This window comes from Musa acuminata, chromosome BXJ2-5, assembly GCF_036884655.1.
Source record: "Musa acuminata AAA Group cultivar baxijiao chromosome BXJ2-5, Cavendish_Baxijiao_AAA, whole genome shotgun sequence".
In the NCBI taxonomy this organism is placed as follows: Eukaryota; Viridiplantae; Streptophyta; class Magnoliopsida; order Zingiberales; family Musaceae; genus Musa; species Musa acuminata.
Window position 1 is genome coordinate 39,237,079 of NC_088342.1, and position 17,427 is coordinate 39,254,505.

At 38.4% G+C, this 17,427-nt stretch overlaps 2 protein-coding genes across 10 annotated transcripts; one reads left to right on the forward strand and one right to left on the reverse strand.

Moving 5' to 3' along the window:
* Window positions 1-281: 281 nt before the first annotated feature.
* Window positions 282-4,968, forward strand: LOC135612744 (uncharacterized). Of its 8 annotated transcripts, none has more exons than XR_010487070.1 (5): window positions 282-768; window positions 3,508-3,629; window positions 3,923-3,971; window positions 4,078-4,195; window positions 4,351-4,968. XR_010487070.1 is itself a non-coding variant. In XM_065109368.1 (5 exons), exons 1-4 carry the CDS (start codon window positions 666-668, stop codon window positions 4,190-4,192), a joined length of 393 nt encoding a protein of 130 aa, XP_064965440.1. In that variant the 5' UTR covers window positions 284-665; the 3' UTR covers window positions 4,193-4,195; window positions 4,351-4,968. The 8 variants fall into 8 exon arrangements, 4 of the variants coding, with proteins under 4 accessions (XP_064965442.1, XP_064965440.1, XP_064965441.1 ...); XR_010487071.1 differs by having other exon boundaries at window positions 4,482-4,968; XM_065109368.1 differs by having other exon boundaries at window positions 284-768; window positions 4,074-4,195.
* An 8,918-nt stretch (window positions 4,969-13,886) lies between these two features.
* Window positions 13,887-17,131, reverse strand: LOC103985791 (glycerate dehydrogenase). 2 transcript variants are annotated; one of them, XM_009403625.3, is made up of 13 exons: window positions 16,714-17,131; window positions 16,552-16,635; window positions 16,313-16,453; window positions 15,990-16,111; window positions 15,793-15,874; window positions 15,455-15,527; window positions 15,270-15,361; window positions 15,067-15,141; window positions 14,866-14,973; window positions 14,662-14,739; window positions 14,518-14,562; window positions 14,204-14,326; window positions 13,887-14,125 (listed from the first exon to the last, which is right to left on the reverse strand). In XM_009403625.3, exons 1-12 carry the CDS (start codon window positions 16,834-16,836, stop codon window positions 14,204-14,206), a joined length of 1,146 nt encoding a protein of 381 aa, XP_009401900.2. In that variant the 5' UTR covers window positions 16,837-17,131; the 3' UTR covers window positions 13,887-14,125. The 2 variants fall into 2 exon arrangements, with proteins under 2 accessions (XP_009401900.2, XP_009401899.2); XM_009403624.3 differs by having other exon boundaries at window positions 14,212-14,326; window positions 16,714-17,016.
* Window positions 17,132-17,427: the final 296 nt, after the last annotated feature.

Consider the following 17,427-nt stretch of genomic DNA (forward strand, 5'->3'; position numbering starts at 1 on the left):
CGAATCTCGAGGAGATGGAGGGGGAAGACACACACAGAGAGTCGGAGAGTTGATGTGAAGATAGTGGGATAACAAGAATAAGAGAGGGGACCTTAGGGGCAGAGGCGGTGAGTATGATAACGAAAATCACAAGTAGAGGCTGTTGGAGAATAGATGATGATGAATGACATTTATGAGATTATAAAAAAAAATACCATCTTGAAAAATTAAAAGTTAGGATATTTTTTTTGAAAAAAAGAGCTTTTTCAAGAAAATCACCCTTAATTTTATATTTCTATATATATTGTTTAATTTTCCTGATTATTATTATTTTGGACTTGCAATTGAATGGACTTCGAAAACGAAGGAAAAAAAAAAAAGTGAAACCGAAAAAGGAAGACGAAAAGACATTTCTATAAGGCGTCACCAAAGAAGAAGAAAGAAAGAAACAAAACAAAGAACACACATTGATCAACAGCCAAACGGATTCTCCACCCCTCCCGAGGATTAAACCCCTCTTGAATCTAATAGCTCTGATCTCCGATCCCTCATCCGTGCGCCCTCTCTGGTGCCCTCCCAACCCCTGCTCTCGATCGGTCCCTCGCTTAAATCGACGTTCTTGGGTTGCTTCGGGACGGACCTCTTATCCGGGTATTCTCGGCGGGGTAGCGTCGTCGGCGGCGGCTATGGACGTATTGCGGATTTTGTTCGGAATGGAAAGATTAGCGGCGCCGAGGCGCTCGCGTTCTTTCAGGGTTCCAATCTGCCCCCAAGAACGTCTCAACTCAGGTTAGCTCTTCTATTTCTCTTTTTCTGGATATTGGTTGCTTGAGTTCTGTTGGTTCTGGTGAGATTCATGGGAGGGTTTTATTTGGACGGGCTCTGTGATCGGGATCTTGGTTCGGAGTCCCTATTTGATTGGAATCCATCTATCGGTACCTCTACCTGATCATGTAACTTATATATCTGTTGTTGGTTAGGTTTATAGCTTGATGAGTTGATGGTAAACCAAGATGCAAACTAATAATCTTGGAACACCACAGATCTTTCTTTACTTTAATGGTCTTCAATATAATTGATTTGAAGAAGCATTCAGTATTTTGCTGTTAAATGTAATACAACGCTCGTCTCTTTGATGATAGCAGATAGCTGTAAGCCTGTAACAAAATTCAAGTAATTTGATTCTTTGATCATCTACATCCTTCAGTAATCTTGATATATCTGGTAATAGCATTTAAATTTTTTTTTCACCAGATGCACCGGACCTTTCTCAGCAGTTGGTATTTTGCATCATATATGACATCTGCTGAGTTGGTCTCTGGCTTTGCTAAGTTGGGCTCTTATTTATCATTTTCTGGGTTTCTTACATCCATGAAGCCACAGAAAGCATAGAAAACACTTAAGCCAGTTAATATTATTATACTGACATTAAGAGATGCAACTGCTGGTTGCTATAGGGCTTTTGCATCTCCAAACAAGCATCTTTTTACTTACTGATTTTGGTTCCTTCTGCAGGGCCAAGAGAACACTAGTACGAACTAGCAACCACTGTAAGTGGTAGACATAAGACGAGGATTAGGCAAGGTAATTACTGAGTTGATTTGATTCAAAAAGCCCAACTGATTAGCTGGCTTGGGTACGAGTAGTTCTGGGTCCAGTGGGGTTGGCATGAGCTTATTTATCATAGGCATTTTGACCCTGGCGCAAACTCGACCTGACCGGAAGTGGGTTAGATCTTTTGACTGTACCTGATGGATCAAGGTGATTGTTCGACCCAACTTAACCTTCCTAGTCAGTTGGCCCACACATTGAGGTACAGGGGAGTGCAAAAGGCAGAAGCTCCTCTTTCTCCAGTCTCCACCAAGACATGAAAGAGGACACTCCATAGCTTCCCCAAGTACACACTATTCTCAACCGCTACTCTTAAAATGCCAACCCATCCCTCTCCGGATGTAGCACATGTCACTGATGGTTTTAGCACATGACATCGTTGGCCTTTTGGAGCTGCATGCTACCATAAATGGAGTTGTTATGATGATTTTCAAACTTATAAGTCCTGAACATTCGAAGGCGGTAGCCACGGTGAGAGGATATAGGAAGAGAGAATAAGGTAGAGACCTAGAGGCCAGCAATGGGAGTCAATGGATAGGAAGAAATAGATCGTGGAGAAGGGAGAGGCAGCATAGGTGTTCAAGGATTCTAGTGTTTGAAGCAAGTGAATGACAAGTAACAACAACCCGGCTATTTAAATTATCCTGTGGTTTAGAGTTTTGGGCTCAACCATATAAGCTGTGGGCCTGTGTTCTGAATGAACTGCTTTTGAACCAGCCCATGGTGCTTGGACAGGTTAAGGGCCATCATGACGCGATGGGTTAAGGTAGCATGACCTGAACCCAACCTGACTCAGCAAGGTCATATAACTTTGACTTGAACAGAACCAGTGAAACCAGTTGGTCAGTCTAAATATTTCAGGAACAGATATTGTCTGTTGACCTGACAGGGTCTGTTTGAAATCAACTTCAGAGTGACCTTAATTTCAAGATATTCTTTGTGTACAATTTGCTTAGTTTTTGAGAGGATAATTTTTGATGAATTTGATTACCTTCATTGATGGCAATATGTGTTTGGTTTGGAACATGGATGCCTTACACTTTAGATAGTAAACAACTCCTTTTGTCGTATATAAATATGCTGTTATAGAGGGACGTACATTAATTCGCTGAAAAGTATGTACTATATGGCCCTTTATTTATCTGCTTTACTACTACTGTGTTATTAATCTAATTACCCTAGTGCAAACTGGACCACTGTTCCCAGTACAATAGTTGAATTTTACCCCTTGAATTGCATTGTGTTGCAAGAAGAGTTAGTTTTCATAAAAGGATTCTATAGCTTGTATTTGCCATTATGGTAAGACTACTTTGACCTCTCAGATGGTCAGAGGATTGAGGATTGATAGTTAAGTAGTTAACCTTGAAGCTTAAAGAGATGAGCTTTTCTTATCTAAGTGCCAACTCTGCAGGTCTTTTAGAGACTAAGATTGTTCCCATGTGAAGACAACCCTGTGTCTAGCTTCTAGTGGAGTCTGCACAATAGATCATCTTTTCTAGAGCAGTATACCTCTGAGCCCACACCGGCTGATAGCCGACTTTTAGTTGAATACTATATCACGATGACAAGAATTAGAAATTTATTTAAATCATTCACATTTTATTGCTTATTGGTTTTTTTTTGCTAAACTACATCGGGGACATCCTAAACCTTTTTTATTTGGGCGAGGATTTGGTGATTATATGTCGCAGTCTATTGCTGTTTCATGACTAACTCCCTATCTTAATAATTCATGCATTTGAAATTGTTATTCTGAAGACTATATTTTCTGTGTCGATCATTTTCAAGTTAAGGCTACAGTTCACAAATTGTTGCACATGTTACAAAGGGAACAAAATTATCATGTTCTCCTGCACAATGCTGACTACCACTAAACCAATTTCTGAAGTACCATAAGAACAATAATCTCTTTTTCAGGTTTGAACTATGTCACAACATTGCTTTTAGTACCTGAGAAGGAACTGGCTGAGTTGAATTTTCAGAATGCTACATTCTTTTATTCTCTTATCCTGGTTCCAAAGTCACTTCCGATGGCTGAAGTATGTCCTATTCCGAAACACAACATGAACTGACAATTGACTGATTTGCGTGTAGAAGTTCAGCATGTTTGTTTGTCCATATCATAATGATAACAAGCATCAAACATGATGCCAAAATCTCTTTTTAGCTTCTCCTTGACCTGAAAATTATGTTATGTTCTAAGAAACTAACTCTGCTATATTTCAAGAGAAGCATCCACTTGAGCCTGTAGGATGTAGCTTCTTGTATTTAGGGAATTGGTCATGATGGCTTGTTAATGTTATCTTATGGATCATCACCCATAATATTGCAGGTAGCTTTTGTGATCTCATGGTCAAACACGTTGCAGTTTAAATTTAGAGGTATGTACCTGTGTAATTTCTTGGCTAAGTATTTATTTGTATGTGTCAAATTGAACCATCGTGCTTACAAATTTCACTTTTGTGGCCATGAATTACAAATAGCAAGGTACTGGACTGGAGGTTATGCTTCCGAATGTTTGGATATGTTCATAAAGGGACTACTGCAGGCCATCTGTATATGCTTCTCACTGTGTTATATAAGGCCGGCATCAACTTGCTGATAGGTATTGTACGAAGTGTATGCCTACTTATTAAAATAATACATATCAAGAAGTTCTAATTACAGGAATCACAAAGGAAAAACACCATCCAATAATTATAAGTTCCTACATTCACTTGGAGGAATAAGGCAAACCAATTGATAAATTTCATGTTGCAGATAAAACATTGAACTGGTCATCTGATCCATATAATTTGAGATGCTTCACCATTAACAGCGTGAGAACAATATAATTAAGAATGTAGAAGTTTCTTGCACTCTTTGGTCCAAATGCATCAGTGGCACCTCAGGTGGCATGGCTGGTTTGGCCCACAGCAGCTTGAGGCTGCTGCAGATGATGGAGGCAAAGATGGAGCGTCATACGAGGTTTGGCCCACAGCTGAATGTATTTGTGTTGTCATTTTCTTTCTTTTCTGTGGTCATGCCAGTAGAGTGTTTCTTGGAGTAAGCAGAGATCCATGGCATACATGGATACTGATGCAAATCCCAATGATTGGTCTGTGGCCTCAGATGATGGTATGGACTTCCCCATGAATGCTTACCTTGCTACACATTTAGTGTTTACTTTTTCTGCTAACTTTAAGATGCGACAGGCTTGATGGTTCTGTAATCCTATCATGCTTGGTCAGCTAAGCCTGCTACGTAGATACGAACACTGTACCAATAAACATGCCAACCATTGATTTACAGAAGAGAAGTAGATTTGGTTTATACAGGTATTGGAGGCTACCCGTCTCAAATGTTGTAGAATTTTAAGCAGTAAAAAGCTTATTGATATATTTCGTGCTGTTTTTCTCTGAGATATGATAACACGTTTGATGCTCTAATCACACAGATGTTTATGCTGTTTATGTTACTGGTGAAATCTCTACATAGGCAGTCTGACGAAGCTTATATAGCTCTAAGTCCAATAGAGAGGAGCAGACTGTTGCTAAATATTATGGAATTGAGAGTCTCATCAAAAGCACTATAAGCCACTATAAGCATCGATCAAGCCACTGCTGTTGTTGCCCAACTCTGATCATAAATTTTAGGTGTGGATACACAGGAGTATGTCATTTGGTTATATCCATTGGCTTCCATTCTCTTATTTGTTTGCTGAATTCTGCTTGGGAACAAGAAGTAAAAGAAAACAAGTTTAGAAGGACTCATTGCAGCTCTGATTTGTGGGAAAACTCATGTAGTCAAATGCTTAGACACTGGAGTCGAATTGTTGGCTGGAGGGATCCTAACGAGGACACAGCTCCTCGAACGAGTGAGAAAAAAAAAAGGTCAGCAGGATTATCTTGTTGCTGTGCATTTTATTTAATATTTACAACATAGCAAGAGATTTTTTATATATGAAATTACAGGAATCATTCCCTTTCAAAGGTTGAAAAGATATGTTCCAATCTATTTTTCAAAGTTTCTTCTTGGTATGGCTAATTTCGTAATTTTATTCACTCTTAAATACAATGTTTTGCATGGCATTTGGTTTTTGATGGATAATTTTGAGGCTTATACTGTTAAAGAGAGGGGAATAGACATTTGGTGTTTGTTGGATAATTTTGAGGCTTACACCGTTAAGAGAGGGGAGGGAATCAATAGAGTGGTGAATTGGTTGGCCAAAACATGTTTTTGGGAGGGGGAGTGGTGATCTTATAATTGCCTTCTTTTAAGTAATAAATCTTTCCTTTTGTGATTAATAAAAAAACTATTGGTCTTACAATGTATGCCGGAAGGGGGGGGGAGGCAGAGCCGGGAGTCACTTCGTCCTTTCGCGTTGGGTTCTTACAAAATAGGTCGAAGTCGGAAGGGAGATTTTCGATTTGATCCCTCTGAAGCTCAAGTCAGTGTTGGGTGATGTTAGGGAGAGCTTGAGGGTTTTTTGTTCCCCCTAGATGCTAGTCAGAAGGTTGGCTTTTGTACTTGTGGACGAAGGTCGGTCGTACATGGTTTGTTAATGATCGTTGGCTCCTTGGACAGTCGGTTTGTATCTTTCGTGCGGACTATCACGGACTTAGCTGGTTTTGCTTAAGTCGTGTAGCACCCTTGCGTGTTCGTCCGCAAAGGTCAACCTCCCATGGTCCCTTAAGACATACAAAAGAGAAAACAGGTTAGAGAAAATACTTCACTCGGGATCCACAAACAAACATTTTCGAAAACACTTCATAGACAATGCAAATTACAAACAGATTTTACAAGCTTTGAATGGTTGCACAACAAAGGGTCAAAATGATCTACTACATACCGAGTATCTCTTATAAGTGTCCACATGACACAACCTTTATTTACAAGCCTAAGAAGGCCACCAAATCCAACTAAAATGAGGTTGTTAAACCTTTGACTGTTCCTCTACATGTTGTGCAAAGCATAAACAAACAGAAAGACACGGACATACATAAGTATTACATCAAACATCCTGTTTAGAACTTTGTCCGTGATAGGATAACAACAGATGTCCGTGCACTAAACGACATCGTTCTGAGCTTTTCGAGGTGGCTCTGTACTCTACAACGACATCTTGTATGATCTCGAACGGTACGAGAGCAGGCGACCATCCTATCCGAGTCCGAGATGTCGTATTAACGTAGTGCACCATATCGCCCTTGAGGCTCCACGTTGGCACTGTCGTGGCTGCCAATTGTTACCGCGGGGGTGATACCAAAATATGCCCCATCACTATCGGAAGATTAATGGGCATAAATTAATCATCCAATTCTAGGTAATATTTAAAACTTAGTTATAAATCTCCTGGATCATCACCCCCCAAGATCTCAATGAAGCCCTTAGGATCCTCACATAAGATCGTATCGATTGTATAAATAGAGCTTTCCTTAAAAGGGAGCAAACTTTGGCCGAAACGATTGTATAACATAGTATCGATTGTTCTAAAAAACCAAAGAGAGATGGCAATGATGCCAAGGAGTCTCTCACGGGAAGGTATATTTTCTATAGAGGATCCCTCATCAATCCAAAACTCCTTGAAACAAAAAGTGAAATGCTGAAAACAAAAGTATTTAGTGTCCTAAGGAAGGCTACCCCCACCCATTAGAATTGGGCGAAGTTGTAGTCAAATAGAATGTGAGAAGAAGAGTCCAAGCGTAAGTGGCAAACAAAATATGCATCCCACTGATGATGGATGATATTGGAGATGAAACTAGATGTGGGGAGAAAGATTCCAGGAAAGTTTTCATTAAAAAAAATATTTTGAAGACAATCTTTAACATGATAGCTCTGCCAATGTTCATGGGGGGGGGGGGTGTAGTGTTTGGACAGGTGCCTGTACGCATTGCTGCTATCAGTTTGCATATTATGTTGTTAGCTCATCAATACCCTTTGTTGACAACTTAAAACATTCGAGATTTGCCAATCAAAATATTTTTCGTGGTATAAAAGCATATCATAAACCCAAATCTTGTATCCATCTCTCTTTTCTATTGTCTGATTAATAATATTTATTTTACTTGCACAAAATATTACAAGCACTATCTATGTATATGAATATATATATAATAACTGATGAAATACCTACACAGAGAGTCAATTTGTTACACGGTTACATGTCTAAAAATTATGAAAAATATATATATTTCTTGAAAGCTTTTTTATAGGTGCATAAGAACATGCACAGAGTTGTCCACTGCCTATTTAAGAACTCTCTGCCCAGTTCTTGAGCATGTAACAAGCCGCTTCTTTTTATGATCGAAAAGTATGTATGTGTTTAAATATAAATTGGATTTTACAATCGACTTCATACTTGAACAGGATATTTGCACATTGCATGTATGCTTCTTAGATTATTTATTTGAAAGCATCGCTAGAGGTTTATTATAATAGATTTTTTTTAAAAAATATATTCATTAATTATATTGATGTTATGTAAGATATATATGATAATGTAGTTTTTAATGAGGAGTATGTTCAGTGAGTTTCCTATTAGTATAAGATTTCACCGAAGTTCTATATTAAATCTTTATCTTTCACATTAATAATAGATAAATTTATTAATTATTTATATGATAAACCTTTTTGTGTATGTTATTTGTTGATTTTATCTTGTTTGATGAGAGCGTAAGTATAATTAATTATAAACTTAAGTTATGGAGATAATCTTTAGAAACTAAAGATTTTAGATTAAGTAGAACTAAAATCGAATATATGTCGTGAGATATAATTTTAATAATTTTAGAAATAGATAAAAGAATATAATTAAGTTGAATAGATAAGAAGTCATCTTAAATAAAAGTTTTAGGTATCTTGAATCAATTATTCAATAAGATAGAGAGAACAATGAATATATTATTCATAAAGTAAAAATAAGATGATTAAAATGGTAAGGTATCACATATGATCATTTCACACCCACAATACATTTATCTATGGATCGTTCGTCATTTTTATTTGCTTATACATATTTTTAGCAGTATATTTTTTCTTATTTTTATGTGTTTTTATCTTAAAACTATAAGCAAGAATAATTTGCAAGACTATATAGTGATCGCTCATCAGAATAGGCAAAACTACTCTAAAATGATTTATTTTTCATGTGACATAGCTTATTTTCTACAAGCTATAACATGGTGGAAAATGTCAGCCATCTTAGTACTCTAGAACCACCTAGGTGGCACAGGATTGACAAGGGTATGGGGTAGTTCGGGGCCTTCGGGCATTGATTGTATTCATATACCCGACGAGCAATCATTTGTGGACTTACAACTATTGATTTATCTTTTAAAGTTTTTATTTTTTTCTTCCTCTCTTATCTCCTTTGTGCACCTAGTGTTTACTAAATTGCTTGTAAAGCTGCCCTCTTTACAAGACATTGGGCCTTGTTCATCGCTCGTTTTTGGAACTAATCAATTTGCTCTTTTACAGGTTTTTCAGGACTTGAGCGAGGTTGCAACTAATCTGACCCTTTGTGGACATATAATGTAAAGGTGCCTTATAACTTAGATAATTTCAGCTAAGTCCATGATATTGGAGTATTAAAGCGGGCAAGCAGTTCAAGCAAATAATTAAAATTTATAATCTCATCATGGCAAAATGAGCACGATGGTGGATTGAGCAAGACGAGGTAAGCCGAATCATTATCCCAAGTAACCACCGGTGGGTTGCAAGTACAAACTCGCTCTCAAGTTGTTAGAGCTACTCAAGAGGAGCACAACAGTAAAAATAACGAGTGTGAGGTTAGATACTCTTTGCGAGCAGAGGAAATGCAATCTAAAAAGCCAACTGAAAAGAGAAGCCATAAGAAGAGGCTTACAACTATGGAAACCCACCTTGATATTTTAGAAGTGAGTCTAAAAGTACTCTACTAAGGCCAAAGGTTTTTTTAGATAGAGAACTTGCAAGAGGAGGCAGACTCGCTTATTGACAAGGTTGAACCCGAAGTAGATCGATTGACGAAAGACACCAAAGACTCTGTGCAACACTTACACAAAGTTGTGGTAGAACTCACATCCAGGATTTCATTATTCAAGGGGGCTCTTAATGCGGGAGGGAGCAACAACCATATTGCTTCACCACAAAACTTAATGACACCCAAGTTGCATTGCTACGAGGGTGTCAGGGATGCGAAAGAGTTCAAGAATTTTTTTTAACATAAAATAGAAGTTTCGATTTTGAAGAAACTAAAGTTTTGATAGCAACCATATATCTGAATGGGAATATAAAACTTTGATAGAGAACACATTGGGAAGAGATCCAACAAGGCTAGTGTTGAGTGAATATGGGAGGACTTGAAGGCGATAAAGCGAAGACTACCTATATGACCAAGTACGGAGCATTTGAGATATTGGTGATGCCTTTCGGTTTAACTAATGCTCCGATCACTTTCTACACTCTCATGAACTAATTATTCAAAAAGTATTTGGACAAGTTTATGATCGTCTACTTAAATGATATCATTGTCTACAACCAAACGATCGAGGAACATATTCATGAAAAGGAAGAAATGGTACATTCGAATAGTTTTTAAGATTATAAGGGAGAACACTTTGTTCATGAAAAGGAAGAAGTACTACTTTGCTCAAATGAAGATTTTCTTCTTAGGGCATCGAATTAGTGACTGATCCATTTAGATAGACAAATTAAAGGTACAGGCTGCGCAGAGTGGCGAACACCAAAGAAAGCCCTAGAGCTAAGATTCTTCCTTGGTTTCGTTAACTATTATCGACACTTTATAGTTGGATACTTGAAGCGTGTAACTCTGCTGACAAAGTTACTAAAGAAGGAGCATCCTTAGTGATGGTCAGATAAATATAAAGCAACATTCCAAGACCTACTGTGTTAGAAGAACCAATACTCCAATAATTAGACTATGGGAAGTCTTCCGAAGTTTATACAGATGCTTTAGACTTTGCTATTGAAGGAGTACTTATGCGGGAGGGTTACTTGGTGGCATACAAGAGCTACAAGCTCAATGAGATCGAGTAGTGATTTTCGATATACGAGAAGGAGATAACAGCGGTGGTTCACTGCCTATGAGTATATCAACACTGCCTTCTCAGAATGCAATTTGTGCTAAGAATGGATAATATCATGTTAAGTTACTTCTAAACTCAAAAGAAATTCTGCTCAAAACAAGCATAATAGTAGGACTTCCTAGCTGAATTTGATATAGTAGTAAAGTATAAGCCCGTAAGAGTAAATGTCATGATTGATGCATTAAGTAAGAAAGTGGAGTTGATGAATGCTATACAATTAGAAGGCGGAGGTCAAGTAAGTTAGCTGCACTCTAGTTTCCTTTCCAGGATTAGGAATGGAATGTAAAATGATCCCCAGACAATAACCTTGATGCAACTAATCAAAAAAGGCAAGTCACGATGATTTTGGATCCAAGAAGGACTCGTCTAAACTAAAGGGAATAGAGTTTATATTTCCGAGTAGACAATTTAAAGCGTAAACTCTTGAAAGAGCATCACGTTTCCTTATGGGTAGGACAACTAGGTATTCACCAAATGTTAGCTCTCATACAAAGGGTCTTCTTTTAGCCAAAGATGGAGAGTAATATAGAGAAATATGTTTGGACGTTCCTTACTTACCAACAAGATAACGTAGAGCAACAGAAGCCGATGAGACTTTTAAAGCTATTGTCCATACCAAAAAAAGTCATGGGAGAGCATCTCCTTGGACTTTATATCAATCTTGTCGATGATAGGGAGACTTGGATTGATATTCATGATGGTCGATCAATTTTTAAAGTATGTAACATTTATTGTCGCACCCCTACTCTGCTTAGCAAATGAGATAACTAAGTTGATGATAAAGAAGGTGATGAGGCATTAAGTAGCCCCACACAATATTATCAATGATCAAGACGTGTGATTCTTAAGATAATTATGGATCGAGCTATTTAAATTATAGGGATCTAAGTTATATTTCTCCACAAGCGTCCACCCTCAAATAGATGGCCATACTAAAAGAATAAAATTGCTCCTTGAGTAATATCTTTGGCACCATGTTAGTGCCAACCAATGGAATTGGGTGAAATTGTTAGATATAGACTAATTCTCCTATAATTTACAGTGGAGCTCTGTGTTAAACAAGAGCCCCTTTGAGATCATTACTAGATAGCAACCGTTACCTCCTCAAAACTTGGTGATCAGTTATACTTGGAGTAGCCCATCATCGTATCACTTTGTAAAAGAATGACACTGAAACGTAGATATTGCTCGGGTATGCTTGGAGAAGGCTACCAAAAATATGAAGAAGTTGGCAGATCTAGGAAGGTGATCACAGGAGTTTAAAGTCGGTGACTTAGTGCTAGTGAGTCTCCAACCAGCATCACTCTAGTTCTTTAGGCATAAAGTGTACTAGGGATTGATGCGCAAGTATGAAGGTCCTTCTCAATTATCAGCAGAGTAGGCATTGTCTCATACAAATTACAACTACCGATGTAACTCAAAATTTATAATGTCCTTCACGTGAGCAATTTGAAAGCATAACACTCAAATCCACAAGATGCTTCATAAAGTACTCAAGTTCGGATATCCCCCTCTAGAGTCTCCTATGAAAAATGAGTTGAAGTCATTTTACCATATTACAAGACAAAGCTATCTAATGGAGAAGAGCAAATTGAGTACCTAGTGAAGTGATGAAAATTTCTCTGGACAAAAGCCAGTTGGGAGCCTTAAGATGCCTTGCGGCATGAAGAAGTAATCATCAAAGCCTACCAACAAGAGTCATGAATAGTCATTGCGCACTTGCATCACTTTTGTCTATGGCCTGTTCATCGTTTTTATTTGTTTATACATATGTTTGATAATATGTTTTGCCTTGTTTTTATATGTTTTTACTTAAAAAAATTGTGAACAAGAGTAGTTTACATGGCTGCAAAGCAACTACTCACCAGAATGAGCAAAACTATCTTAGAATGGTTTAGTTTTCACATGTCATGACTTATTTTTAACAGGCTATAATGTGATGCGAAACGTCAGCTATCTCAGCACCCTAAAACTACTCAGGTGTCATAGGACTTAATGAGGGTTTGGGATAGTGTTAAGTATTGATTATATTTATAAGTTTGCACGTAAAGCCTATAGGAACTTGTTCGCTAAAGTCCTTATTTTCTCCTTCCTCTTTTTTCTTTCTTGTATACCAAGTGTTTATTGAATTGGTCATAAAATTGCCCTCTTTGTGAGACATCGGGACTTATTCGTCTCTCATTTTCGAAACTAATTCTTTTACAAGTTCTCCAAGACCCGAGTGAGGTTGTAATTAGGCTAACCCTTTATGGATGCGTAACGCAAGAGTATCTTATGACTTAGGCAATTCTAACTCGTGACATCAAAAGTCTTATATGATCATCGGATACATTTGAGATTAAAAAAAATATTTTATAAAATAATTGTGAAACCAATAATATTTTATAGATATGAGTGTTGAGCAATTAATAAATAATATATATAAAAAGTTTATGATGCCAAGATGAGAATATTGAGATGGATGTGCGAAGTTATTGGGTATTGGAGGAAAATGTTGTTGACATCCTTATCAACACAACATGGCCCTGGTTCGTATGTGTGGAGTCATCCTAGATGAAAAGTGCCTTCTCCCGAGTTATCACCTGCATAAAGATCGAAGTCAGGAGAGGCTTCCCGAGCTGGTCTCTCTAACACTTGAAGTTAGACCCGAGGTTAATTTCTCTAGGTCTAAGTTCTCGATTTTCTCTCCTTTTACCAAAAGTTGAGGTTATGTTTTTATACATGACCTTAGATGAAATATTCTAGAAATATTTCGTAGGGGAGGTAGTTCATAACCGACTCGAGTTGCCCCCTAGACTCTCGGGAATATTCCTATGAATATTCTGCAAGAGAGGCAGTTCGTAACCAACCCAAGTTGTCTCTAGACTCCCGAGAATATTCATGTGAATATTTTGTAAGGGATACAGTTTGTAACCGACCCGAGCTGCCCCTTGGACTCTCAAGTATATTCTTATGAATATTTCATAAGGGAGATAGTTAATAATCGACCCGAGCTGCCCCTTAGACTTCTATCCACATAGGCAATGAGTGTAAGTCATCTGGATCTTTTTCCCCATGGGCCTTACATGACGCGTGGTTGGTTGATTATATATTCCCAATCGAGAAAGAAAAAAAAATACTTTTATTCGTGAACAACTATGGGCATGTGCTTTGGAGATCTCTGGATGCGATAGTTAGAAGAGGTAAAATGATTAATATTAATGGTATGAGAAGAAATAGAGAAAAATCTAAAAGAGACATGTGACTTTATCATTGTTATTATAATGTTTAACAAGCATTTCATGACCAAGAAGGATTTTTAAGCGCATATGCAAGTAAGCAAGACTTAGTCAGCGAATGCAAATTATACATCATAGGATTGTAAGGATCCACAAGATTTCATATTTATGCATTGCTCTATGTGACACACACAGTCTTCATCTCAATTTGCATGTTCTTCTGCCATCAAAGTTTGGAACTGGGCAGGCCTACAAAGATAAACTAGCAGTTTAGGAAGAAGCCTACGAATCAGAGGGCAGCAGATAACAAATCCAACTAAAACTCACTCAAATACCAAGTTGTTTGGCGTTGACAATGCTTGGACATGCGGTAGGAGCTGGAGAGTTCTCATCCAAGAATGGTTCAACCCGGTTCGGATCACCCCAAATTGGGTATCCTTTTATCTTTCCCTACTCACATGCAAGCAAGAGGAAAAAAAACAGTCTCTTCAGTTACATTTTTTATTATAAGCATGTGGATCGATAAGTTATTTGAACAAGTATGAAGGAATAAAATACATTTTAGGTCTACTGAACTTGCAACAACATTTATTTGATCAAATAAGAAGAAAGAATATATATTTTAGGTGTATTGAACTTACAAGAACATTTAAAGCAGCAAGTGTTGCCATTCCTTCACGCGTCCACTGAACCGATAATGAAAAGGTTGGATTAGTAGCTAAGACCAAGTTGAGAACAAAGAAAACTGCAATGTATATGTTAATTCTTTCTCTTTGTGTTCTCACCTTGGAGGCAGAGGCAATATGTGGCACAACAACAGCATTCTTCTGTTCAGCAAGTCCAGGTTTCATGAAAGGTTCATCCTGTTGAGAACACATTACTGATCAGTACATTGTGTCATTGTTCTCCAGTGAATTTTAAACATGAAAAGCAGTTAGGATCCATTTTCTCCTCTCTTTTTTCCATCAAAAAATTAGGAATATCATTACCTCGAAAACATCGAGCCCAACTCGGAACATTGGATTTGCCTTCAGATGTTCAACCAAAGCAGCTTCATCAATCACTGGTCCTCTGCTTGCATTCACAAGGATTGCTTCCTGTAATAGACCATTAATTTTAAGAAAATTAAAGACCTGAACTGTGATGTTTCTGTTCATTATATTGATAGAAGAAAGAGCAGGAAGATTCACCTTCTTCATAATGGCCAGACTCTCTTTGTTTACAAGATGATATGTAGTCTTATCCAAAACTGGATGAAGACTTATCTGTAAATTGCATATAATTAATTAATTCAGCTTATTCCAGTAGTAGAGCTAATTTTCTTAAAATTGTGAACAATACAAACTACAGCTTGAACATGTTTCTAATACAGAAATAAGGTAGAATATCTAACCACATCAGCTTCTCTGAGAACTTCCTCCATGGAAGCAGCTCTTTTCCATGTAACAGGTTGTTCACCATTTGCCTCCAAGAACTGTCCATATGCTGAACAGGAGATAACAAAGAACGATGAATGCTTAACTACAAGTTCAACTCATGGGGATGTTATCAAAGAAAGAGGTGCCGATGATAACATGCCTGTGACGAACTTCTCTAGCCGTGTGGCTTGATACAGATCGTAGTATATCAGGTTCATCTTGAAGCCCTCAATCTGTCATTGCCATGTTATATGCTTTTCAAATCAAAACACTTAATGCATATTTTCATTGTTGATGCAATTCAAAACTTCATAATGTAATACTGCACTTTATAATTGATCTTTTCCTTCTGGTACTGTGGCTTTTTATTGAATAGCCTTTATTTTTGCTTTCTAAACAAATCTTGTCCTTGCCTGTGTGTGTAGGATATCATTTGTTTCATTACTTAATAGCACAAAATCAAGTGAAATTTACAGAGAAGCAAAATGGAAATAGTACCATCATCCTGGCATATGCAGAACCAATACGGCCAGCTCCGATTACTCCCACTGTCTGCCCCTTCAGCAAGTTTCCGACGAACCTGTTGGGAGCCATTTGATCAAAAGAAGATATATTTTTCATCGAAGTAGAACATCTGTGGATAATAGAGTTCATTATAACTGCTGAAAAATTAAGAAGAATGACCAAGATCATACAAGTGGGGAAGCCATCCGTCGTACAAGCCCGCCCTCATGAACTGATCTGCTTCCACTATTCTTCTGGCAGCTGCCAGTGAAAGTGAAGCAGCTAATTCAGCCGTTGTTTCTGTAAGAACCCCCTGCGTACACCATATCAATCCCACATGACAGTGAACACAAAGCAAAAGAAAATCTAAAGGATATTATGGTGATTAATATTTAAACGACCAAGTTCTTTGTTACTCCAATCGTGCCTCCAGTATAACCTTTTCTACTAACCAGATCAGAAACAACATGGCCAAGAAGACAAAGACTGTGAAGTCTGTCCATATGAAACTTACTGGGGTGTTCCCGACGGCAATACCGTACTTGTTAGCAGCGTTGATATCGACATTATTGTACCCGACTGCCATGTTGCTGAACGCAGATCCTCCAGCTCTCTTCAGCGCCGAGAACAGCACCTCTCCCCAGTCCTCTGTTAACTGCGGCACAGAGACAGCAGAGCTAACCAAACCACAGAAAGCAGCACAAAGATATCTCCACACGCACACATACATACTACAAGCAACTCTCTACTTGCCTGTCCAATTACTCCGTCGCATCGGTTGCCGATGAGTGCGAGAATGTCCTCCACGGACAGTATAGTTTTCTTCTCAGTGCATATCTACAAGCACAGAGGACAACAGCGAGCTCTGTATCAAGATCAGAACAAGAATCGAGACCTGGGAGGAGGAGGGTTTACCTCGACGCGGCAGTCTTGGTCTGTCAAGAGGCGAATCCAACGAGTTCCGGGCATGGATTTGGTGCTGACAACTCTGTACTTGCCACTGGGATTCCAGACTTCGATCGATATCGGCTTCGCCATCTTCGGTTGAGACTTGAGAAGTGGGGAGAGTGGAACTGCTGCTATATTTTGGCTTCTTAATTATATAGCTCGGTAAGGGGAGGTCTTGAGAATTTGCGATCGAGCTCTTATCTTCTTTTACAAGCTCATCGAGTAATGTTGCTTGGTTCATATCGATTCATGGCCGGATGAACTGATAGGAAGAGGGAGAGAAAGGGCAAACTGCGGGTCCCTCGATGGAAGAAGCTTCGTTCCACTGTTATTTGCACCGCTCGTTCGACGAAGCAAGGCGAGATAAGGGAGCGATGTACCCAAAGTGCCCATGCAAACTCTGGCCAAACGGAATCAGATGGAACCAGGTCTGTCGATCAACGATCTGACGGTAGTAAAGACCCTTGCACGATGGTGCTGACACGATTCTGTTCATAGCCAGTCCGTCGGAAAAATGGTGCAAGCTTTGGTGAATGCCCTCACCTTCGTCTCATGTGGGGGGATCGAACATTAAACTGCATACAGTCAATCTTAAAAGCTTATCTGAATACCACATGACCTGATAATTTGATTCACTGAGTGGGGCAACAACGATGATTTGCCAAGAAAATTAAAGGGAAA